The 25,459-nt window shown below is 39.4% G+C and overlaps 1 protein-coding gene across 1 annotated transcript; it reads right to left on the bottom strand.

Annotated features, from left to right (window-relative positions):
* Nucleotides 1-21,000: 21,000 nt before the first annotated feature.
* Nucleotides 21,001-22,260, bottom strand: TPBG (trophoblast glycoprotein). Its single transcript, XM_047101693.1, has one exon. It carries the CDS (start codon nt 22,258-22,260, stop codon nt 21,001-21,003), a length of 1,260 nt encoding a protein of 419 aa, XP_046957649.1.
* Nucleotides 22,261-25,459: the final 3,199 nt, after the last annotated feature.

Consider the following 25,459-nt stretch of genomic DNA (forward strand, 5'->3'; position numbering starts at 1 on the left):
TTTGTAATTATAATAGATTTTTTTTACCTTTTCCACACAGGTAGTGTGGAAAATGGTATTGTGATGATGGTTCAGGAAAATGACATATTAGATGCATAACTACTATGAATCATCACTGTGGAAGAAATAAAATAAATAAACCACTCACTGATATCATTGGTAGTACGTTTTTTATTTGACTAAATATTTTAATTGTGGCAACTTTCCGTAACAGTTATTTTACAAGGAAATATGTAAGATTAATTTTTAGAAAAAAGGAAACATATTCTATAAGTATAGAGAAGAATGATACAGTGATCATTTTTAATACTGATTTCTTTAAAGAATGTATATTTATGTTCATTGAACATAGAAAAGAGAATTTTAACAACTTATAAATGAGGGATTCCGGGGTGGCTCAGCCATTTAAGTGTCCAATTCTTGGTTTCAGCTCAGGTCATGATCTCACAGGTTCGTGGGATAGAGCCCCATGTCTGCTATCAGCACAGACTCTGCTTGGGATTCTCCCTTTGCTCTGCTCCTCCCCTGCTCATGTGCGTGTGCGTTCTCTCTCTCTCTCTCTCTCTCTCTCTCTCAAAAATAAATAAATAAACACTTAAAACAATTAAACGAATAAATAAAACTTATAAATGATATAAATTGCTATGGCTTTCATCTAGGGAAAAAAATAATATTTTTCCCCAAAATATATTACATTTAAATGTTTGAGCATACTAGAACGGTTAGCTCAGTTTTTTCTGGAATATGTCTATTTTTCTTAATGATATATATTATAAACAAGTATCACAGTGAGTTCAACTCACTTTTGAAAGTCTTAGGAGAGTACAAAATGGAGAGCTACTTAAACACCAGGGAAGAAAACTCAATTATTCAGAAAAAAACACCTTTTGTAAAAGCTTCATCTAAATAAGGAGTTTTGTGTAATGTAAATGAACTCCTTTTACTAAAGTAGACATTTACCATTGTTATTAACACTTTACCCCCAGGAGGTACACTTTTCCCAATGCTAAGTAGTAACACAAAAACGCAGGATTGTTCTTCCTAGAAAAAAAAACCTGATGTATTCAATTTATATTTATTTTATTATTTTGCAAAAACATTAGAACAAAAAGAAAAAATATACCATATAAAGTTTCACTCTATATAACACTAAGCTTCAGAAAGAACTGTTTTGCAGCCTGCCAGATGTTTTCCTCCTTTTATTATAAGTTAACAGCAGTGATATATCAAGGATCGAGAGGAATTCACAAATGTATTAAGTCTCCTGCTGCCAATTTAGTGTGTGTGTATTTTTTCTTTTTGGCAAATGAATAAAATTTATACTTGGCATCTTCTAACTGAAAAGCTAGTCTTAAAGATACAGAGATTGTTTTTCCATTAGGCTAATTTGTGTTACTCCATTTGCCTCAACCTGTAACTGACAGCCAAGGAAAATGAGAAGATTCGCTCCTGTTTGCTTTCATGAGAAAGTACTACTTAAAATGAATTTGTTAAAGTTAAATTAGTCTTATAATTTTCCAGTTCTTTTTAAGTGACTCCTAAAAAGTTATCCAAGATAAAGAGAAGAGTTGATAAAGTCTGGAAGCACAAGAGGGAACTGGCTAGGCAGGAAATCTCACGATCTCGGTGCTGCTTGGTGGGTCCGCACTGGTAAGAGGTGGAAACACTCACACATATGCTCATATGCACAGGTGCCCTTACACACACATACAAACACACATACACAGAATATACCATCTAGCAGATTTCCCTAGTGTTATTTGGAATTTCCTTAACAGATATCATGCCACACCAAAAAGCGGCTAAATCAAATGTGTTCAGAAAAGAAGTAGAAAGAAAGGCCAGTGTCTTTCCTGGAAGGAGTCCAGTGTCTGAAACCTGTTGCAGTTCTAGCATCAGATCAGTGAAGGTTCTCTTGCCCACTCCTGCCACTCTTTCCCATTACTCCTTCTCACAATGAGGCTAATAACAGCCCCAAGCCTTCACTTTGGTTTTACACAGCATCTATTGGATTCCACTTGTAAATACTTCAGAGAGTCCCCCAGGCAGGAGCCAGTTAACTATGGGCTATTATTAAGTGGCATTAAAAGCTCAGAAAATCTCTGGACAGAGAACAGGTCAGTATCATACTCAATACAATCTTGATCTATCGATCAACACCATAAATATTGAAAGATAAATTGATGTTAAATTAAAATTAGGGAAAAACCTCATATCTTCTTAATGAAAGAAGTGAACATTTGTGACAAAACATGCTCACAATTTCAACATCCTTAATTGCTTTTCTTTTACCCTGGCTTAATCTAGGGGTAAGATGGTTATCTTAATGATGACTGCTGTTTTACACATTTTAATTAATGCTTTAAGTTTTGTATTTTTATCTGGAGGCAGTTTTATAAAGGAAACTATTTTCAACAAATACAACATGTTACCCCAGCAGGTCTTCAGCTTAGCCAGCTGCACAGGTAGAACAGAACGCAGTTCCCTCTACCCTCCAACATGCCAAGAATACGTGTTAGGAAGTGTAGCGAGGGCAACATATTAACGGATGTAGCTGACAAAGTTCTCTGGCTGATACTGTCCTTTCATATCACTGTGGCACTGAATACCAAAAGCTTGGCCTGAATTTATGGAATATAAAGGGGAGGGTCCGAGGAGGGCTTGATTATAGAGAAGAGGCCAGAATGAAAGTTTCAGTGAGGTGTTTTTTGGATATGAATGGCACAGAGTGGACCCTCATTAAATGTTCAAATTAGGTTAAATCAGTTTGATATAGGGAGAAGGGGAGGAGAAAAGGAAAAGAGAGCCAAAGTTAAAAAAGCTGTGTACTACTGGGGCACCTGGGTAGCTCAGTCAGTTAAGCATCTGACTTCTGCTCAGGTCATAATCTTGCAGTCTGTGAGTTTGAGCCCCACATTGAGCTCTGTGCTGAAAGCTCAGAGCCTGGAGCCTGCTTCGGATTCTGTATCTCTCCCTCTCTCTCTCCCTCTGCTCCTTCCCTGCTTGTGCTCTGTCTCTCTGTCTCTCAAAAAATGAATAAGTGTTAAAAAATATTTTTTAAATGCTGTGTACTAATGTATTAAATGTGCTATTATTTAATGAGCAGTCTATTTTGTATATCTGATAACACATCTCTTAGAACATAAGATCTCTAAGTTGTATGGAATAACTGCATCTCTGTTCTTTCTTTTTTGGAAGTTTATTTCTCATTTTATTTCATAATTAGGAAATTTGCCCTACCCTAGAAACTGAGATCTGCATGCTAATGAGGGAACAGTGAAAATTTGAGAATTTCAAGTGAAATGAAAATTTCTTTAGGCCAGGAACCAACATCAGAGTCTGGCATTCTTGTAGCTTATAATAAACGTATCACCTCTAGTTAAGATTTATGGTGCTCATCCCTGACCTCAGACTTGATCTTTAAGGAACATCAAATATGACAAATTAACTTTGATAGAAATACATTTAATGACTAGTTTGCTGACATCCACAGGTAAGGCAGAGAAAATTTCCAGTTAAAAAACAAACAAACAAAAAAAAACAAAAAAAAAAACCACAAAACTATTTTGCATCTGGCTCTCCCTCCTCTGCAGCTGCCTGGAGGGCTGGGTTCCCAAATAGGAGAAGGAGTCCTTCAGGATAAGCCCTGCACCCACGCCTGGGGACCCTGAACCATCTATCTGGAGCCAACACAATGGGCCAGAGGAGTCTGCTCTTAACTTCTTAAAACGCTCTGTTTGTAACTAGGGAGATAAATATTTACTTCCCTTAACCTTTACTTGTATATGATGATTTTACTCAAGCGGTGGAAAACAAATCTGCTTTGCAGAAATAGAAATTTTCTGTTAAATGAGCAGAGTTCAACATTAAAAACAAACAACGACAACAAACCCCACAAACTGTATATAATGAACATCTCATCTGTTATTAGTTACAGAATTAGTTCTGCTTAAATTTCTCCCATTCCTGCTTCAGGAGTGTTTGTGAAAGGCCAGTAACTAGCCTGAATGTCTATAAAATGGTATCAAACACAACCAGCATTTAAAAGACATGAGCTCCTGTGAAACACCGAACAGAGCATTAATTACTTATTAAGAGTAATTAATGAAAATGACTGAATTTCAATATGTTCAAAGACTTGGAAAAGACTCATTCCAAGTTTCCTCACAAACACGAATCCAAAATACGAACTTGTATTTGGTGTTTGATGTCTGCAGCCTAGACTCTAGTTTAAACTTGTTATGTAAGAAATGGCTATGGAGCTATTAAGTGCACATGAGAAAAACATTTTAGAAAATGTAATGAGTTAAAGTCTCCTACATTTTTGTAGTTGTGAAGAGTTCACTATTGAATGATTGCCTTTCTTGATCACAGCATTTCATGACCAATTTACATGTGATTAAGTTGATCTATCAAACAGTTGGCAGAATCCATTTTCTGGCTTGGTAGCAGAAACAGTGTTTTCTGTTCCTCTAAAACCTTGTTATTCAAAATGTAATCAGTGGACCAGTTGCATCTGCACTGAGGCTGTTAGAAATGCAGACTCTCGGGCTCTACCCCAGAGCTTCTGAATCAGAAACTGCATTTTAACAAGCACTCTAGATGATTTATGTGCACACTACATTTTGGGAAGCACTGATCTAAATAAAATACAGCTACCCATATTTCTTACAAAGGAAAGCTGTTTTTTTTTTTAATTCTCAGAACTAATTTAAAAAGCTAAACCAAAAATGTTCTTAAAAATCCTACATTTTCAACTTTTAATTTTTAATCAATTTAATGAGTATAACAGACTTTTAATGTGACTCTAATTTTTTTCTAGAAATCCCTCCATGCAGTTGGAAGTTGATTTTAATAGTCCCAAACAACCTATAATAAACAAATCACAAGTTACAGAATAAAAGAAAAATTCTTGATGACAAATATAACAGCAACAGCTAGTTTTGTCTGATATAATATTTTTTACACTGGCCAGGTTTATTATTTTGTCCTCATTTATCAAGCACTTTGTGCCTCGTATGCAGTATTTCCAGAATTCATCATAACAGAATTATGCTGTAAATCCTTCGGCAAAATTGCAAAAAGCTTTGTTCAGAACAAGAGTCACCTCTACTGGATTGTGATGGTCCTTATGGAAGTCCACAAAACAAAATTCAGGGTTTGCTCATTTTTACAGAGATAGAACAAATGCTATGTTTATTCTGACGTAATCTGCCTTCACTTTCTGAAATAAACAAACTCCTGATGAACAATATGCTTGAATCCAGAAGAACATATTATTTAAATGATAATTGAGAGTTGTGACATAACATTTTACTGTCAAATCATGAAATCAGATTTACTTTGTTCACTTATATGTGCCAGTTACATATTTTCAACCTAAATTTAAATATATAATGCATCATCTTCAAGCCTTTAAAAAAAGTTTTAGGGGGGGAAAAAAGCTTAAAGGACAATAGTGGACTGAGGGTTTATTGATTTATTTCTTATTCCCAATTTTCTGAATTTCCTGAATATTTAATAATAAAGAATTTATTATTTTGTAATAAAATACCTTTTATTTTAAAAAGAACAAAAAATTGTCTCAACTCTGGATAAAACTACAAGATAATTGCATATTAAAATATAATGTGCATTTCTGATTAGGGTTCTTCTCATCTGCCAACTGTCCATAATATCAAATATTTTAAATCTAGAGATGCTTAAACGAGAGTTAATCAGAGGGAACTGCCTCTTGTAATTAAACATGTTAAGCAGTTATGTAAAGTTTAACCAGCAGTGGTATACAATGTAGAACAGTCCGTCCCCTCTTTTTGACTTTGTACATTATATATTCTTGATGATAGGATGAAGAAAATTCAAAAGGAGGCAAGTGTAGCCACATTATATATATATATATATATATATATATATGCACATATATATATATATGCACATATATATATAAAACATGTAGCCATATATATATATATAATGAACACACACACACACACACATATGGAGATAGATTCTTCAAACAAGAAAGCATAGTTTTGATTACAGTTCCCCTCACAGACCTTCAACTGTCACTATTTCCTACTGAATAAATTCTAAACCCTAAGTTCAGCTTACAAAGTCTTCAAACTATCTTACCACGTGCGTCTCATTATTTGCCATCCTCTCTTTTCTCCAACTAAACCAAACCATTTGCTATTTCCCTATATAATCTGAGTTTTTAAATTTCATATTTATCTTCACACTGTTCCTGTTGATTGGCATATTCTTTCTCCAATACCACTTCACCACTCCCCAACCCCCTACCACACCCCAAACTGCCAGGAAAAATCCTACTCTGTCAGTTAGGAGGCTCATAGTCTCCTGTAACAGAATACTCAACTGTGCCTTAAATAATACATTTATTACCTTACATAGCAACAACTACTTCGCTATCTTCATGTTGGCCATTGTCTTCATGTTTGTTTTCAAATAGTCACAAGATAGCTGCCACTGCTCCACACATGTCACATCCTCATATATCTATGTAAAAAGGAATAGGGACGGGAGTTCCTCTCATATGCCTCATATGGAAAACTCTTTCCAGTATGCCCTTAGCAGACCTCTGCTAAGTTGCTAATTGAAAGGAATTATGTCATTCTCTAGTTTCAAAGAAGGTGGAAATGTTAACATGTACATTTTCAGGCTCCAACATGGGAAGTGGACTATACTGTCCAGGCAGAGGATCAAGGGAAGTGATGGGTATTATGTAAGCAACCAACAATTGCCTCCAGTTCTCCAAAGCCCAGATCTAAAGACATTTACTCCATTAAGCCTTCTCCAAGTCATCCAGTAAAAGTAATCTCTCCTTTGGTTTCACACAACACCGTGTATCTTTTATATTCACATTTTACTTTGTATTATAATGATTTGTGTGCTTGTCTAATTTCAACTATGAGAACACATGGACTCTATATTCTTCATATTTTATTCTTCATATCCTCCAGCATAGTCCTTGACCCTTAGAAGGTCTTGAATAAATATTTCCTGAACTGAAAACCTCACTAATTTGAACCACAGATGATTCACTTTAGCTCCAGGGGAAAAGAACCCAAAAGGAAACAGGGCTTTCACCATATTGGCAATTAACATAAACTTTGCTTTTCAGTAAGCAGACTACATGGGGAAAAGTCAGAAACAAAAATACAGAGCAGTTGATCTTACTCCATTGACCAAAAAAAAAAATCCTGGAAAAAGTGCTATTTTCTCAAGACCGGTCCACTTGCTACTGGGTGGATGAAATATGGCTCCCAAGGGCTCATCCTAATGGGGTCCCAGAGTCAAGCCAACTGAGACCAAAAGGTTTGCCCAATAGAAATGGAGGACCAATGAGCTAGAAGCATCCTGAGTTGCTGAGGACTTCATAGAGAAAGGCTGCCATAGCACTTCTGAACTTTAATAATTTTTTTAATGTTTATTTATTTTGGGGAGATAGAGAGATAGAATGGGGGAGGGGCATAGATAGAAGGAGACACAGAATCTGAAGCAGGCTCCAGGCTCTGAGCTGTCAGCACAGAGCCCGATGAGGGACCCAAACCCACAAAGTACGGTATCATGACCTGGGCTGAAGTCAGACACTCAACCAACTGAGCCATTCAGGTACCCCCGCACTTCTGAACTTTAAATCTTCAATTTTTTAAGAGAAATAAATTTGCTTCCACTGAGTTTCCTGCCACTCACAGCTGAACTTAATCCAAATTAATGCACTTGGTCTCTCCTGGAGACTATTTTACTTGTCAGAGTCTTTGAGGCTGGTTAGGGAGTCATTGCCAGTAGGAGGGTCCTCTTGAGTCCAGCCTCAATCCAGCTTGGAACTCAACTCAACTTGAAGATTGACCAAAACTAGTTCCATCTAGACAAGTAGTACCATATACTGTCTGCACTGACTTCTGTTGATAAAACTGGCTATATCTCTAGTTTCTCAAGCAAAACAAAGGACATCAACAAATTGTCAGATATCCTAAACATCAACATTGCTGATTATGTTTAGTAAAATGCCATTTTTTTCTACCTCAGAACTGAAAGAATTAAGTCAGGCCTTCCCAATGCCAAAGCAATTAACCTCTAACCAAGGGGTAGATGAGATCCATGGAAAAATCTGACTTAATGGTTCTTTGCTTTTTATTTATACTGCTACATCTTTTACCAAAGATCCTCAGACTAAAATTATGGTGACCTGCACAAGCAAAACAGTCAAGTGGAGGGGAAGAAAAGTCAAGTCAATCTAAAAATGCATTTTGTATTTTATCCTAAAAGTCAAGATAATTGAAACAGTTGTTTCTTTAGGCTGAGCAGTGATTTTGCTAATATGACCAATGAAGTCAGTTAAAATAATAAGTTAGCTTGCAAATAAAGATGTAAGTTGTTGAAAAATATCCTTATTGCAGTTGACATAGGTAACAGAGGAATCCCTAAATCGACGCCATGCTACAGACACTAGGATTACCACCCTGGCAGACAGGAAGGGCAGGAGCACTTATTCTCAGCTTCTCCCCTCCAGAAGGCAATTGTCCAGCCAAGATTAAGTTAAAAGACATGAGAAATTATTCTGAACTCTAGCAGGGAGAATTTCACAACCATCTGATTCAAATGGAAATGCAGAACTCAGATAACTAAGGTCAAAACATTCAAGAAAAGGCTTGAAATGTCTGATATATCTGGTTCAAAATTGTTCAAAACGAAGTTTCACTTTGTGGAAAGCACTTCTCAAAAATTGATGGCAGCCAAAGGATCGCATAAAACTGATCATTTAAAGTCACGAAGGCGGGGCCCCTGGGTGGTTCAGTTGGTTAAGACACCAACTTAGGCTCAGGTCATGATCTCGCAGCTCATGAGTTCAAACCCTGCATCTGGCTCAGTGCTGAAGCTCAGAGCCTGGAGCCTGCTTCAGATTCTGTGGCTCCCTCTCTCTCTGCCCCTCCCCTGCTCATGCTCTGTCTCTCTCTCTCAAAAAAAAAAATGAATAAACATTAAATAAAAATTTTAAGGGGCACCTGGGTGGCTCAGTCAGTTGAGCACCTGACTCCGGCTCAGGTCATGATCTCACAGTCCAGTCCATGAGTTCGAGCCCTGAGTCAGGCTCTGTGCTGACAGCTCAGAGCCTGGAGCCTCCTTCAGATTCTGTGTCTCCTTCTCTCTCTGTCCCCCACCTTTCTCTCTCTCTCTCTCTCTCTCTCTCTCAAAAATAAACATTAAAAAAAAATTTTTAAGTCACAAAGGAAATCCTTGAACCCATGTAGATATTGAAAGTAAAATAGTTACACTACTCTTTTATAAGCTGTGATTTTTTTTTTAATTTTAGTTTTTCAAATGAAATTAATTGGTGCTCTTTTCCATATACAATATCTTATTCAGGACCTTATATTATTACCATTTTTCACATACAGTAAATACCACTGTAATGTAGTGATTTTGTGTTTATGGTTTAACATCAAAAAATTAAAAAACTAAAGATTTTGAAATTGAAATTAAATCATTTGGTTCACTTACCCCATAATCCCATATACTATCCTTGTTATAGAGAAACCTGTTATATTCTTAATTTCTCTAAGAATATAAAGCATTGTGGTTAGCATGCTACCTGTGAGAAACAATATAGCACAGTGGTTGAGATGTGGACTCTAGAGCCAGATTTAAACTTTAAGACCTGGGGTTCATATCCTAGCCGTCCCACTTACTAGTTGTATGAATTCAAGCAGGTTGTTTAACCTCCAATGTGCCTCACTTTCCTCATCTATATCACATTGTCCCATATGTCCCATTAAAAGGACAAAATGATTTAATATTAATATAGCACTTAGAATGGTACCTGGGGCATATTAATATTACATAATGAATTATGAAATATGTCACTTATTAAATAAGAATCACTTCCTTAAATAATACAAAATGTCTCTAGAGTATGTAATATAAACGTAATTTAAAACTACCCTAGCTATATGTGACCAATTTGCTCTAAGGACCATTAGGGAACATAATACCACCCAAAGTTTAATTTGATTAGCCAGCATTAAATTATTAAGATTGCAGATTTGTTCAAGCAATCTCTCTGGTGAATTCATTCTCATTAGAACATCTGTCAAAGACGGAACAGTTGCGGGGGGGGGTCCTTAAAAACAAAAAAGATGGAACAGAAAAAGAAGGGATAGATTATGGAATGCTCTGTTACATAGAGTCACTCTCCATTTATTCTTTCAGAGGTCAGAAAAACTGGCCCTAAGAACTGACCTGCTCAACAGCAGCAGCGTCTTTAGATTTGACCAGGGAAACTTTTAAATTTTCTTTTTTAAAATCTGAGTGAAAAGCCAGTATAAAAGGACAATTTTACCTAACTACTGAAATCATCACTTGTCTCCTGTCTCTCCTTTCATACTGTCAGATTATTCTTCCTGGAGCAAAAGGGTAGTAAAAAGACTCCATTTTTTTTTAACTTTTGACCTCTAACAATTTCAAGCCCCACTTCTCACTCTTCCTTTCTTGCCCCACATCTGGATAAACCAATAAGAAGGCCCCAGCGCTCCTCTCCTTGGTATGGTGGAGAAAGAGTTCAAACCAAAGAAACCCTGGGAACCCATACCTTGGCCCCACCCCCTCATTGCAATAAAAATCGGAGACATTCTCTGCTTAGGCCATTCTAGACCAGCTTGGATGTCTCTTCTCTCCAGGAAGTCCCACTATGTAAGTTATAAACCTGTTCATATAAACCTGTCACCAAAAAGATCTTGATCATTAGGCTATTAAGAAAAATATACATGGCACACCCATAAGGCACTGAACATTATGAAAAGCAGCCTCCTTAAGGAACAGAGAATTCCATCACCCTATTGGATAACTTTAAAATGGATGGACAGATAATCTGGATTCTATTGAGTACACAGATTTGTCAGCCTGCCAAAGAGTTATTTCAAAACTGACTTAAACCCAGACTCCCTAAACCCTAGGAAGCAACAATCACTATGGTAGAGGTTCCTAACCCTGACAATACTGAGCAGGGACTCTCTATAAGAAGAAACTTACAAATATGAACAGAGTAAAGAGAACTCCCCAGAGTATATCCAGTAACCACCAAGTGGATGTAGGGCTGACTTGGATACAGGAAGAGGAATTAGAAACTGAAATAGTGTTTGTCAATTTGACCCAATTATAAATCTAAAATATACTAAAATAACTTATGAAACAGTACACAGATTGGCTTTTGTGCCTCTACAACATAGATTCTAAATTAATTTTAACATCAGCTAAGATGCTCCCATTGGCCTTCATGACCTTAATCAATATTGGTGTCCACCTTACATTTATATTTGGAGATCCCAATAAATTTAAACAAGGCACTCCCTATGATCTTAGAGGAGTTACCAACAAATGGGGATGCCTCACCTTCACCACCAGAACTACCGTCTTTCCTAAATTTTCCATAGTCATAGGGCCCACTGACCTAAAATATCCCATGGTGAACATGGATGCTTTAACCCAACAAGTAATAAGCTGAAATGAAAGTGAGTTTTGGGCACTTACAATTTGTCTAACACAATGGGATTTCATGGACCTTTCCCCAACAACTAATATAGTTAGTTAATACAGCCCAGTTTAGATTAAAACAAGACCTATAGGAATTATGACCCACCAAATAAGACCTACAAAAGGAAGGAGCCATTATGCCTTCTGCCTTCCTCTTATTTGCCCAATTTGGACAATGCTCAAACCTGATAAAAAATTAATGGTACTAACAGTGGATTATTACAACCTTAATGCCATCGTACCAACAATTAAGACCCTTGTACTCAATATCATTAAAATTTCTGACTCTGTCCAATCAACAACTGGAAAATACTTTGCTATTATACATTTGGCAAATATCTTCTATTAGGTTTCTGTCTCAACAGCCTCTCAGCCACAATTTGCCTTCACCTTTGATGGGATATAAGACTTTTCCCTGGCTGTCCATGGGGTATCTCAAGAGCCCTGCTCTCCCATGGTCTCTGTAAGCAAGATCTTCATCACATCCACCTTCCTCCAGGAACACAGGTATGATATTACACTGACAACATCTTATTCTTCTGAGATTCATGTGACACATTCATTCAAGACATACAAATACTCACAAAGGAGCTCACCAAGAGGGATGGATCATTGCATTACAAAAAGTGCCTCAGTTAAATTCCTAGGAATTATGTTGTCAGTCAAGGGTGGCTCCATCCCTGACACTCAGAAAATAATCGCTGACCCAATACCTTTTCAAACTTTTTGGGTTCCAGAGGCAACATGCTCCTCGTTTACAAATTTTACTTCAGTTCATTTATGCTGTTACTTGCAAATTGGCCTGCCTTGAATAGGGTCCTCTCCAACAAAAGTATATTATAATAGGTACTCCCACTAATGCTCTCCAGCATTAATTAGAGGCTTTAGCAACCTCCTCTCATGCCTTCTAGAGTCTCTGAGCCACCTATGATAGCCAAAAGTTGCCCTTGAGTCTCTCACATAAGAAGCTGCCCATCTTAACTCCATGTTACACACCATTTGAACATCAACTGGTAGGTGCATATGGGGCCTTTCTGGAAATAGATGCCCTCAGTTCAGGACTCTCCACACCCAGCTGTCCCTTATGCCTTGGATCACTGAGGCAGCACCCAGTAGACTGGGCACAGTCACAGAGGCCCCCTTATTAAAATGGAAATGGTACTTACAAGATAAAGCCAAATCTTGGCTTTCTAGAATATCCCACCTGTAGGATAAATTGATTTCCCCTGTCCTTAGTCCTTTGCCAGATGTAATGGTGCTTAGAGGAAGTCACCCCTCTCCCAGACCCACTGGCCACCTAGAGAAAGTGTGTTTGTGTTTAATTACTCAGGATCAACTGAATCAAAAAGGGATTTCATTTATTTTACCCATGGTGAGATCACCATAACATGTGATGGAGCCCTCCAGTAAGCTGCTGTTATCCATCCTTTAGGCAGGACAAACTTGATTAAGGGCAAGACTCAAGGGTCCACAGAATTGGCCAAACGTCATGCAGTCATCTTAGCAATAGAAGATGCTTAACCAAAAACTGGTCCAGTGTGCCTGTTTTTACAGAATCTTGGGACACTACCAATTATCTGGCCACTTAGTCTGACCAATGGCAATAACAATCCCTTATCCAAGGTTACCTCCTTTGGGTTAAAAAACTATGGGAATTTCTTGCCTCAGATACCCAAAATAAAAATCAAGGTCATACATGTCTATCTATACTACAGCCAAAATAAAAGGCTTCATCTTATCCCTTTTGGAGTTCTAGACATTACTGATGGTCACCAAAGCATGTACTTCTCTTCTCAAAATACACACCATGGACTCTTGAACAAGATATCCAGTGAAACCTCAATGAAACTTCAATGACCACATGCTCTAAGCCTCATAGAGTCATAATGGCTTACTTCATAAGTTCAATAAGTTCAACTAACTGACACATAGCACGTTTCAGTCATCAAACATCAGTAATGAATTATAATTGAGTCCACCTCCATTTGTGATGTCTGAGTACTGACAACTTTCAAGCCCCATACCCTCCCTTCCCACTTTTTGCCCCACATCTGGGCAAGCCCATAAAAATACTATGAGTTTCATCCTTGACATCTGGTGGGTAGTTAAAACCACAAAAACCTAGAACCCTCACTCTGGCCCCACCCCCTAATCACAGTGAAAAGAAAACCAAGCCCTATTCTCCCAGAAAATCCCATTATGGGAGTTATAAACCTTTTCATACTCACTTGATGCATGTGCTATCATCACTCCTGATATTCAAACTAATTTGAGGAGAAGGTGCTTTCTTACCCTCTGAAGGAAAACCACGGTTGTGGGTATCACCCTTCTGCTCATAGACCTCCAATAGCTCTCCCACTGTCCACTGAACTAAATAGAAACTATTTATCATAGCTACAGACTTGTCCTTCTGTGGAGGTTCACTCTCCACAATACTCGTTATAAACATAATCCTTCAAATGTTATTGTTGCCAGAACACACTAAGTCTTTAATTGCCTCCCTTCTATTTGCTTATGCTGTTCCCTCTGTCTTGAGTTTCCTTTTCCACCCCCCATCTCTATTTGCCCCTTCTTCAAGACCATCTTAAAAGTTAGTTCTTCCATAAACCCTTTTCTGAGTCTCTCAACCAGACAAACTATCTTCCTGCTTTGAACCCTGTACCATACCGTTTGACTCTCTGGAAGTGCTTTGTCGTGTTCTACCCTATAATATAGTTATTCACATCTTATTGCTCCTAAAGTTCAAGGGTTCAGGCCATGGGCCTTGGAAACAGACATGAATGAATGAATGAATGAATGAATATCCACATCTGATTCTTGCTACTTAGTTCCCATGGGTAATTCACCTCTCCTAAGCCTCAAGTCCTTCCTAAATGAGAAGAAATAAAATCTTACATGTGAAAGGTTTTGCCTACTGTCTGATTCATACTCAACACTCAATAAAATGTTAGCTGCTATCATACTTATCCTCTTCTGGATCAGAAACAATTTTACATCATAAACTATTTTATCAATCCAAAACTATTTTTTTCAATCCAATGCATCAATAGTGTTTGGTAGATAGAAAACATTTAATAAATATCTATTGAATGAACTAAATAAATGATTCACAGGACTTCACTGAAATTTTAAAGCAAATTAACAGTAAGATTAGGACAATTAAATCACGTGCATGGAATCTAAATTAATTCTAAGTACGCACACACAAATTATCTAAAAACATTAGAATTCAGGCAAAGATATAGGTTTGTCTTGAAACTGCTTGCTAACATGTAACTAGCTAAGTTAATTTTCCAGATGTTCCTCCATATCCCACACAGCCTCTCCCACCCTTGTAGTGCACACACACTCGTACTCATACACACACACTTTTAACTGGATAATGGGCTTGCTTAGCTATTCCCTAATTTTGTTATTTTAACAAAAAGTAGACATTTGTGGATTAAAAACAGTGACAAGTTAACTAGCCACTTAAGGTTTCTTTCTGTTCAAAATCCTATTCACAGACCATTCAACATTCTGTAAAAAGTTTGGTGTGAGATTTAAAATATATAATGAACTATGCTGGTCTATGTTTAATATTCCTAATTTAAGTAGACATCAAAAATATTTTTAAAAGTTAGAAAAAAGACATTATACCTTCTGATGCAGTAATTTTCCTTCAAAGATCTATTTTAAGGGAAAAATGAAAGATGTAGAAACACAGGTAGGTACAACAATGCTCATTAGAACATTACTTAAAATTGCAAGAAGCATCGTATATGTGTAAAATATGTGACTGACTGTGTACTTTAAAACCAGATATAAAATTGTTTTCAATGATACCAGGGAATGTTCACAACATTGTAAGTGAAAAGACAAGATACCATGTGATATAAACAGAAGGCAGTTTATCTCAATATTGAAGCATTTTTAAATGTTTAATACCTACATGTTTGCCGTGGTCTATAAGAATAGTGGCAGAATGTGTCCAAGTGAAAGATAGTCCCCTTTGAAAACAGTTCACTAACTGTATTATAAAACTTGGAGAAACTGTTTCATACAGAGAAATGTATATTTGTAAATTGACCCACCTAATGTTTCAGTCAGTCCAATTCTCCTGTGTGCAGTCACCTTGAAATGTTGTGTATCATAGTTTTCCTTGGGAGAAGATACAGGAGTAGAAATAGGATTCTAGGGGTAGAGAAGTAGGGAAATCTATCAAATTCAATTTTTTTAAAAAGCCTATGTTGATAACATCCTCAGGTTTTTTAAAACATATTATTTTAAATATTTACTTTTCACACAAAGTATTATAGTCATATTTTAAGACTCTACTCCCTTAAAAACAACTGTACCCTTACATTAATGACCTTAAATTGTGAATCACAAATAAACCCTACCATCATAAAATGTCAGCTAAACATAAACTACGTTTGTTTTTTATAAACATCCACATACAAGTTTGTGATATAGTAATCGTGATCCTGAATCTTAAACCACATTTTCATTTCAAATAGCAAAGCAAACCTATTTCCCTTGTGATGTAGTAAAAGGCACTCATGAGAGATTTTTCTTAAAAGTCACATAAATGAGAAACCTTTTGTGTTCTGTGGCATACATACTACAGCAAGGGCATGGGGACGGTCATGTTTGGTCCTGTGTAGGTAAAGACGGTAAACTAACACAGCAGCAGTACAGCTGCCAGGGTTTGGCCCATCAGTCCACTGGTTGTCCTGGGTGACACAAATTTGCATTGATTTAGAGTCCCTTTAGGTCCAGGCCCTCAAAGGAAGGGTTGCAGCATGCACCTGGAACAGGCACAGACCTGAGCATGCAAAACGGACTGTCTCCATGGTCATGAACTTGGTCTCATTTGTTTAGTGTTCTCACCAGCTGAGCTAACTCATTTTTTAAGATAGAATTACACAAGCTAGCACAGCTTTCCAGTTTTATTTTTCTTTTCAAAAGAAACACCACTATTACATTTCCAAAATATTTCCTATCATAGACTCAAGGAGTTTTAAAAGTAATAAGATTCCTGTGAAAAAATTATCTCAAAACGTATTTAAGGCATATTCAGGGGCCTGAAACATAGTAATTTTTAACACAGTGGAAGTGAAATTTAGATCAAACCAAAACATATTTAATAAGTGCAAAGCAAAAACAATGAGACAAATTCATAGCAATTGCCTTTTTATGTTAAACATGGGAATTCCAAAGGTCTAAAGGTAGGTAATTAGTAATGCCATCATGAAACAAAAAGAAGATTAGAAGGGGAGTCAGAAACCCTGATATCTAATCCTAGTTGTCAATATATAACATAATGATATATCACAATTATTAGTTTCTTCATTTATAGAATAGGAAATTGGGCTTCACACATCTAAAACTCCTCCCATTTTGAAATACTAGGAGTTCTTACTCTTGTCAAAATTGCATCAACACAAATTAAATATTTTTTAAACTCTAGATTTTTTTTAACCATGACCATGTTTTAAGATAAAAAACAAATGAAGGCAGCTTGAGTTTCTGAATCATTTGTAAGGATAAGAACGGATAAGAATGGGTAAGGATAAGAACTGTACAAAACATCCTCGAGGAGCTGTTTTTCTCCAGCTAAAAGAAGACAGGATCACCTGACAATACAGAATATGTTTTCTTAATTATTTCTAATGCAGCACTGCAATATTACTGAAAGATTTTAAAAAGGCATTGTCAAGGTATTTTTCATTTATTATCTAGAAATATAATTTCCTCTCTTCCCTCTCCTTTACTGTGAAAAATACACAAATATAAAAGTGAAACCTGAATCTCATCTAAAAAATGTTAGTCTTCACTTTATGGTGCTGCTCTATGAAGGCTGGATGACTAAATGGATTTGGGAGCAAGAAGAAAGCATGTGCCAAATTGTTTTTAACCTTGCACATCCTCATGGTTGTCTCTTTTAGTGTACTCTTTGGAGAAAAACTTAAATTGAAAGCAGAAATGATACGAAAAAACTCCAACCTAGAGCTGCAAAGGCTGGAATGTCCTCAAGAAGGTAAGCCCATATTGGAACATTAGCCAAAACGGACAGAGTAAAACGGAATCCATAAGGAAACAATCACAGTTCATTTGGACCTTCCTTCCTTCTTTCTTTTTTTCTAACATCTAATTTATGTTAAAAGACAGAAAACAAAGGTATGTTATTTCTAATTAAATATTGAGCATAATCCAAATTTTCTGCCAATCAAGATAATTTAAAGGATTTACCACTTGTGATTTGCTCATTTATTTCAACCAAGCCTTTCCTCACTTCTGGGAAAAAAAAGAAAGAAAGAAAATCTTGTCTATTATTGATAGTATCAATTTATGTAGCTCCTTTTCCTTAAAAAATTTTATTGACTATGCTTCAAATTCTCCTGGTTTTGTGGGAAAAATCCTTCAGCCATAAGGTACAAATGTGCCTTACAGGTCACCATCGAATCACACCAGGCAGCAAAATTGATGATGTATACACATATTAATGTATCAAACTGAATGATTACATTGAAAGGAGGCGGCTGCAATTCAGGGTCAAATAGTGTATTATCCTAAAATCTTGCACTTTAAATAGAAATGTATTGGACATTTTAATAGCTTTTTAAATTGAGGAATTTATCAAGTGCTTAAATTTTTAAGTATTTTCTAACTTCCTTCAAAAGAAACTTGTAAAGGATAAATGAAGGATGGTTTTGCTGAAACAGCTTTGTTTCAAGCTGAGTAATAAAGTATATTACCAACCAAAATAGTTTCTTTTAAATGGATCACTTACAGGTTTCTAGGATTAGTAATGCATAATGGTACTAAAGATCAGCTTTTAAAACAAGTACGCTTAAATAAAGTGATGATACTTTTATTTCATTTTTCTATTCACTTATACATATTGGATTTATCTCAGACTACCTTAGAAGTTATAGGCTTTGAGTATTATGACTGCACAATAGCAATTGTTTCCAAAGAGTAATATTTTTTGTCAGAAGAATGTTCTATTGCCATGTATTGGAGAATAGCAAGGAGTGATGTGACAGAAAAGGGAGCAGTAGCAAATTGGGAAGTTCACACAAAGGAAGAAACAAGGGGATGAAAAAGAAGCAAGAAATCGTTAACTTCAAAAAAGCCATCCACCTAAAGTGAAAACGGCTTCACTTTATTCCAGATCTTGCTTCAGTGAGTAGATGAGAAAAACTAATGAATTTACTGCTTCCCCGGATCTTAGATACAGCTCAGTTTTTAACAGTTAGGTTATTATATGAGGACTAAAGAATTCTTCTAAATAGACTATAAGTATTACAATTTGTTTTCCACAGTAGCAGCAGACTTCCCAGTGAAAGTCCATCAGTAGCCTACTTCTAACATGGTGTGTGTGCCCTTATTTATTAGATGCTTTCACTATTTTTGGCAGGCTAATATCTTCATCATTCCTAGGAAATAATGGCAGCCAGCCAGTTTATGAATTCCTGGTGAACACTTAAAATGTTTAATGGAATATTTAGTACAGTATATTTAACCTTTTCTCAGGTGATTAGTTATAGGATCTGAAATAGAACCTGTAAGTAATAAATACTGTAATATTTCATAAAATGAGCCTTATGAAAGTTAATATAGTTAAAACTTCATATTCCAACTAGAGTCTAAACAAGGAACAGATTCATAAATCTTTAGCCCTATTTTGAAAACTTCTCAGTTTAACTCAGAGAAGAAATAGGCAAAGACCGCTAGAACCTAAAGTTCTACATTCCAATTTCATTTATAAAAATATGGAAATGGAAATTTTATTTCAAATATAAAACACTGTAAAACATAATCAATTTAAAGAGAAAGAAGGCCCTGAGACTTACTGATACAAGTTTACCTACACTGTATGTAAAGTAATAACAACTAAATTTAAGTCACTGTATATAATAGCTTGGAGATTAATGGAATTTACTTTTAAGTTTAATTGGCTCATAACAAACTGAGCAAAAGAAAATCTTGTCTATTATTGATAGTGTCAATTGATTAACCAATTGCTTTTATTTACTCTTAAATGTGATTTATTCTTCACAAAGGTGTATGTAGAGCTTAGGCAAAATCGGAATATCTCCAAATTCTTAAATACTGAATTGAACATAACCTATGATTAGTTGAGACACTTGTTTATGGACATAGACATTTATCTGTGGTTATTGCCTCAAATTCATAGCCTATCATGACAGTTTTCTAAACATACAAGCAGGATCTCTGATAAACTATTGACCATGTATATTCCATTTTAAATGTTTTTGAAAAAATATTCTCAAGAAAATCTAAGTTCCAATTTACATTATGATCTTAGGAAATGTTTTTTAATTTACATTTTTAAGTCTTTTATTTTAGGATATTCTGTTTCTTTAAGACACTTCATTTGGAAACATTTATTTGCATTAGATGTTTCCTGGTCTGCTCCAAAAACCCGCAGAACAATTTCATATAGAAAGTTTTATTAAGCAAATAATTTTGTTCCATTCTAACAACGTAGTCTAGAAAAAGCTCCAAACTGTGAGCTGTTTAAGATGCAGAACTCTTCCCTCTTACCTTACCAACTTTATAACACTCTTTCAAAATTGCTTCATGAATAGCATTAACTTTGGGACCATGAGATGTCTATCACATGAATATTCAACTCTGTTTAAATCCTGAATGGATCCACCATCTCAAAACTATTCCCAAAATCTATTTATAGAAGACATTACTCCTACTCCTTTTTATTTCAAATAGCAAACTTGAACACAACTGTAGTTCTTTTAAGAATCTTTATTGAAGTTTTTCTTAACAATTTAGTCTGTTGGATCTCAATGCAGTTTATTAAAAAACTTCAGTTTCATATAAACTGCAACCAAAAAAGTAATTTACTTTGTCAAAGAAGTTATCTGAAGTTGCAAGTTATTCTCTGTAATAAGTAGAACAGTAAAATGTAAGCATGCTCTCGGATGCAGGTGCTCCTGTGTACTATGGAGTTAACTTTGAAGAGCTTGCTAAGATCTGCAGGCAGTCTATGGAATGCATTTATTTTCTCCACAATTTATGTACATGAGAATAAAACTGATATTTATGAATAAAGTATTTTTCTCAAAAAAGTTGAGGCAGCTCTTGTTGAATGCTATCCGTGTTACGGGTACACTGGCTACCCCTCGAACTGTACTAAGAGAAACAGACAGCCGGGAGTCCATGTTCATGCTGAAACTTGAAAAATCCGTCCACACGAGTTGAGTTCCAAGAAAAGGAAGAGGATAAAACACTACGCACAGCTTTTCATCGTCTTACATTAACAGGACACACCAAGAAACTTCACATACCAAGGGAGCAAATTCCCTTCACTGCTTTCAGTCAAGGTCAGTGGTGTCCATAGTGGAGAGTGGAAGTGGAGCAAGCTTAGGACAGAATAAAGCTTAAGTCTACATCTCATGCATAGCTGTCCTCGAATGTTTCTCAGACATCCGAATTAGAACTGAGGTTTGTTAACCTGGGGTCCGCGTTGATTTCATATCTGTAGTGATACCCTTCCATGTGATCCCTGCAGGCATCTCTGATGTTATGCATCCACTTTTTTATCCCCTTGCGGTTCAAGTACAAAACCAGTAAGAAAATGGCACCTATCAGGGCTAAAACAATACCTAGAAAGACATAAGAAGTCTGCAGGGATGGAGGGAGGATAGGGTCACACTCCAGGTGGGAGCTGTTGAGTTCCAAAAGGGCCCGATTCCTCATTTTTTCCGGGAATGCACAGGCGAGCCTGGCTTTGCCCTGCACTACCTCTGTCTCCTTGAGCCAGGCCACCATGTCCACCATGTGACAGTCGCAGACCCAGGGATTGTTGTCCAGGAAGACCCTGACGTGGGGCAGGCTCTGCAACTCCGCCAAGGTGCCGTTGTGAAGGACCTTGAGGGCGTTGTCCTCCAGGTGGAGGCTTTGTAGGTGTGTCAGGTTGCGGAAGGACACGTAAGTTAGGCTCACCAGCGAGTTGTTGCGCAGGTCCAGGTGCCTGAGGCCGGGTAGGTGGGCCAGTACGTCCCGAGGCAAGAAGAGGAAGTGGTTGCTGGCCAGTTCGAGGCGCTGGAGCCCGCGAAGCGCATGGCCGGCGCGTAGGGACGCCGCCACCATACCCTCGAAGCTCCGGTTGTGCCGGTGGTCCTCAGGGGGCACGATGTGGTTCAGCATCAGTTCCACCAGGGGGCTGGGGGCCGAGAAGCTGGCGTTGCTGCCCGAGAAGGTGAAGGGGCTGAGGTGGGCCAGCGGGTTGTGGCTGAGGTCGAGCTGCCGCAGGCTGGGCAGATGCTCGAAGGCGCCGGCGCGCACCTCCTGCAGGCGGCTGCCGCTGAGGTTGAGCGCGGCCAGCTCCGCCAGCGGCGGCCGGCGGGCGAAGGCGCCGGCGGGGAGCACGGCCAGCTGATTGCCGGTGAGGAAGAGGTTGCGCACGTAGGGGGGCAGGTCCGCGGGCACCTCGGTCAGGTTGCGGTTAACGCACTTGACAGTGCGCGCCGCCTCGGAGCACTCGCAAAGCTGGGGGCATTGGCCCGGCAGCGGGGGCTGGGCGGACACCGCGGAGGCCAGGAACGACGTGGAGGAGGTGGAGGGCGCCGAGGAAGTGAGAGAGGACGAAGAGACCCAGCCCAGGAGGACCAGCGCCAGCCGCGCCAGCCGCAGCCGCCCGTCTCCGGCGGCGGGGCCCCGGGAGCACCCCCCAGGCATCGCGGCGCGGCTTTCCCCGGAGCTGGGCTGGGACGGCGCCCGCTCCGAAGGCTCGGGAGCTGGTCCGGAGGGCGCCGGCCGGCCGGAAGCGTCTGGAGAAAACTTTCCTCTCGTGGGAGCAGAGGAGGGACGCCGCAGCCGGAACTTGGCTAAACCCCTCGTCACCCGGCGTCCCCCTCCCGGGGCCGATTCCCCCGCCCCTTCCCTCCAAAAAGTACGCACGGAGGCTCGGGACGTTCAGCTCCGCGCTCTTCCTCCCGCTCCTCTTCCTGCCGCCGCCCCCGGGTGGCACCCTCTTGCCTCTTTTGTTGGCGCCTCGCGCTCGATCCGCTTCAGGACCTGGGACAGGCGGGAGAGAAGCGTGAGGAGCGGCGGCGGCCGCAGCTCCCCGAGTGCGGGAGCCGGACTCCCCAAGCCAAATCGTCCCCACTCGGTCCCCAGGACCTCCCTCCGAAACACCGTCCAGGCTTCGCCTCCCCCACTCCCACGCACATCTTTCCCCGGGAGAGGGGCGCGCGTCCCGAGACACCGAGCGTAAAGTCTTCCTTCTGCCCAGGCCCACACTATATATACACTCTTCCAGCCCCCCGCCCTCCTCTTTCCCGATCAGATTCGTCCCCCAAGTCTAACTTCTTAATCCCCAGCGTCTTCCTGACCAAACTTCTCACTCTCTCCTAGCTCCGTCCCCCACCGCCTCGGCTGGCGACCCGCCTTCCGGGGTCTCCGCCCCCGCCCGAACCTCACCTCCCGGTCCAGGTTTGGAACGGAGGGAAGTTTCAGGTTACAGGAGTCTTTTCATCTCTTTTGGTACCTTCCCGGATTAGCAGGAAATGGAGGACCTAACAGCTGTCGCTCTCCCCCCCCCCCACCCCCCCGCCCCAGCCAGACCCTCGGATCCCAGAGGAGGTTCAAGTCATCTCCAAAGAGTACCTTAGGGAGAGGCTGCGAACAAAGCGGCGGTGGGACCCTGGACCTACGCTACTATCCCTTCAAAAGATGGTAAGGGGCCACGGCGCAGCCTCCGCGTTTTCGCCGTCGCCGCTTGCTCCCCACCGCTCACCTCCGCGCCCGTCACCTCCGGAGACAACTCTGAGTCTCACCGGAGTCGCGGCGACTTCCCGGCTCCGCGCAGCGGGCGCCGACTCTCCTCGCACCCCTGCCCCTGGCCCAACCTCCGCAGCTGGGAAAAACCAACCCTGGGGGCGGGGGAGAGCCAGGCCTGCTAGAGGGACTTCTCCCGCCGCGCCGCCAACCTTTGCAGCCCTCGGTTGGGGGATTTAAGAAAGGAGACTGGGGGGATCTGGGCCGCGCGCCTCCTTCCGGTGGAAATTAACGAGGGATGTGCCAGGAAAGGTGAGGGAATCCCTTTCTCTCCCCCTTAGCCTTCATCCTTTGGTGGTTCCTCATTTTGCATAATGTATTTACCTTGGACAGGAAGAAAACCGCTGGTGAATCTCGTGGAATTCACCCTGATTTGGGCATCTTGGGCCGTAGAGATCGATTTAGGGGTGACAGAAGCACACGAAGCAGCAGCATTAAGAAATGAGCAGAAAATGTACAGCGGCAGTAGCAAAATGCCCAGCAAGCTGCAAGGGAGCTTCAGAAAGTCTTCCCACCCGAGTGATAACGTTACATGCCGATTTAAGGTTTAGGTGTAATTAATGCATCCCCACCTGTCCCGCCCCCGCACTTCTAGGATAGTTACGGAACTTGAGAGCCAACTTTAAGGGGGGAAAGGATTCGTGGAGAGGAGATTCGTTCTTGGTTCATTAGCTTTTCTCCTCCCCAAATTAAAAGCAGAGGGAAGAAAACAGCAGCCAAAGCATGCTAGAAAGAAAAGGCAAATAGCAATGACTTGAGTCACCCAGAAAGCGGATGTGGCAGCGGTGTGTCAGTGCAAGTCCCTTAAGATGGGAGAGCCCACGAGATGGGGGATGGGACGTGGGCGGCCCTTGGAGGACGGAAGTTTGGTCCAGATGTCTGTCCTCCCTGGGAGTGCCTGGCAGGCTGGGGAGGTGGAGAGGATGGAAAAGGGATAGATTGTTACCTGGAGAATCTGTTATATCCCAGAGGTTTAGGGTCCTGAGGGGTCCAGCGTTGCTCTCTGAATAACTCTGTCCAATAATTGTCCTGAAGGGATGAGAAGGTGCTGGTATTCCAAGCTTCTTCATTTTAGAGAGAGAATGGCAATTAGAGGAAATAGTTGGGAAAATTAAGATCTGGAAGATAATATAAAAAGGAGCAAATAGGGAATGCTGAAGTTTGGGCCTGTGACATGTGCCTTTAGCAGGAAGAAATGCCCCGATTCTCAACCTGATTCCTGATTACTTTGGTGGAAACAGTCTGCAGAGTCAACAGCAAAAATGGCCCAGACAAGGCCTAGAGGTGTTGGAGACTGCAGTGATTTGTACAAAAAGCCAGTCTTGTTAATTCGTATCTTCACAGTTATCTAAATTCTTTTTTTTCTTCTTTTTAAAACTGTTTTGCAACAAGAATGTGAAATGCTTTGAAAAAAGAATCTCAAAAGCTAGAGTCATGTTCTGTATCTGGACTGTGGTAGTGGTTACATGAATCTGTACATGGTTTAAAATTCATAAAACTTTACCGAAAAGAGTCGATTTTACTGTATGATAATTTTTAAAACAAAATGAATTACTCAGGGGAAACATTGTAATAATGTTCTGGCATGACATTGATTCTGATTCTGATCTGAAGAGCAAGTACTCTGTTGAGGAGAAAGAGAAGCACTTTAGAATTTAGAGAGATAATATATATTTCTCATCTGATCCTCAAATCAACTTGGCAATACTGATATTATTTATATCACTGTCTTTTTATTGATGTTGTTATTCTGTTTTGGGTTTTTTTTTTTAATGAAAAAACTGGGGTTCTGGGCCAAGAATAACTAGCATTGACTTAGTGTTCTTTCACTGGCCAAGCCCTGTGCTGATCACTTTACAGAAATTATCTCCTTTATTCATCGTGTCAGTACTCAGGTATTCTTACTCCAGTTGTACGGGCAAGAAATTGAGGCAAAAATAAATTATGTAACTTGTTCTAATGCGTGGTGGATATGGGGACAAGGCCCAGATTTATCTGCCTCTCCTACATATCCCACATTCCACCTCTAGCAAGGTTAAAGACTTTGTGTAGGCCTGCTCAGCTACACTTAGGCAAAATCAAAGCCTCACCCCTGGTT

This window comes from Lynx rufus, unplaced genomic scaffold (genome assembly GCF_022079265.1).
Source record: "Lynx rufus isolate CCGP_SWC_20201006 ecotype Redwood Valley unplaced genomic scaffold, mLynRuf1.p SCAF_6, whole genome shotgun sequence".
Lineage (NCBI taxonomy): Eukaryota > Metazoa > Chordata > Mammalia > Carnivora > Felidae > Lynx > Lynx rufus.

What these genes read in the sequence shown, in the direction of transcription:
- TPBG (XM_047101693.1), bottom strand. Translation starts at nt 22,260, where the DNA reads ATGCCTGGGGGGTGCTCCCGGGGCCCCGCCGCCGGAGACGGGCGGCTG.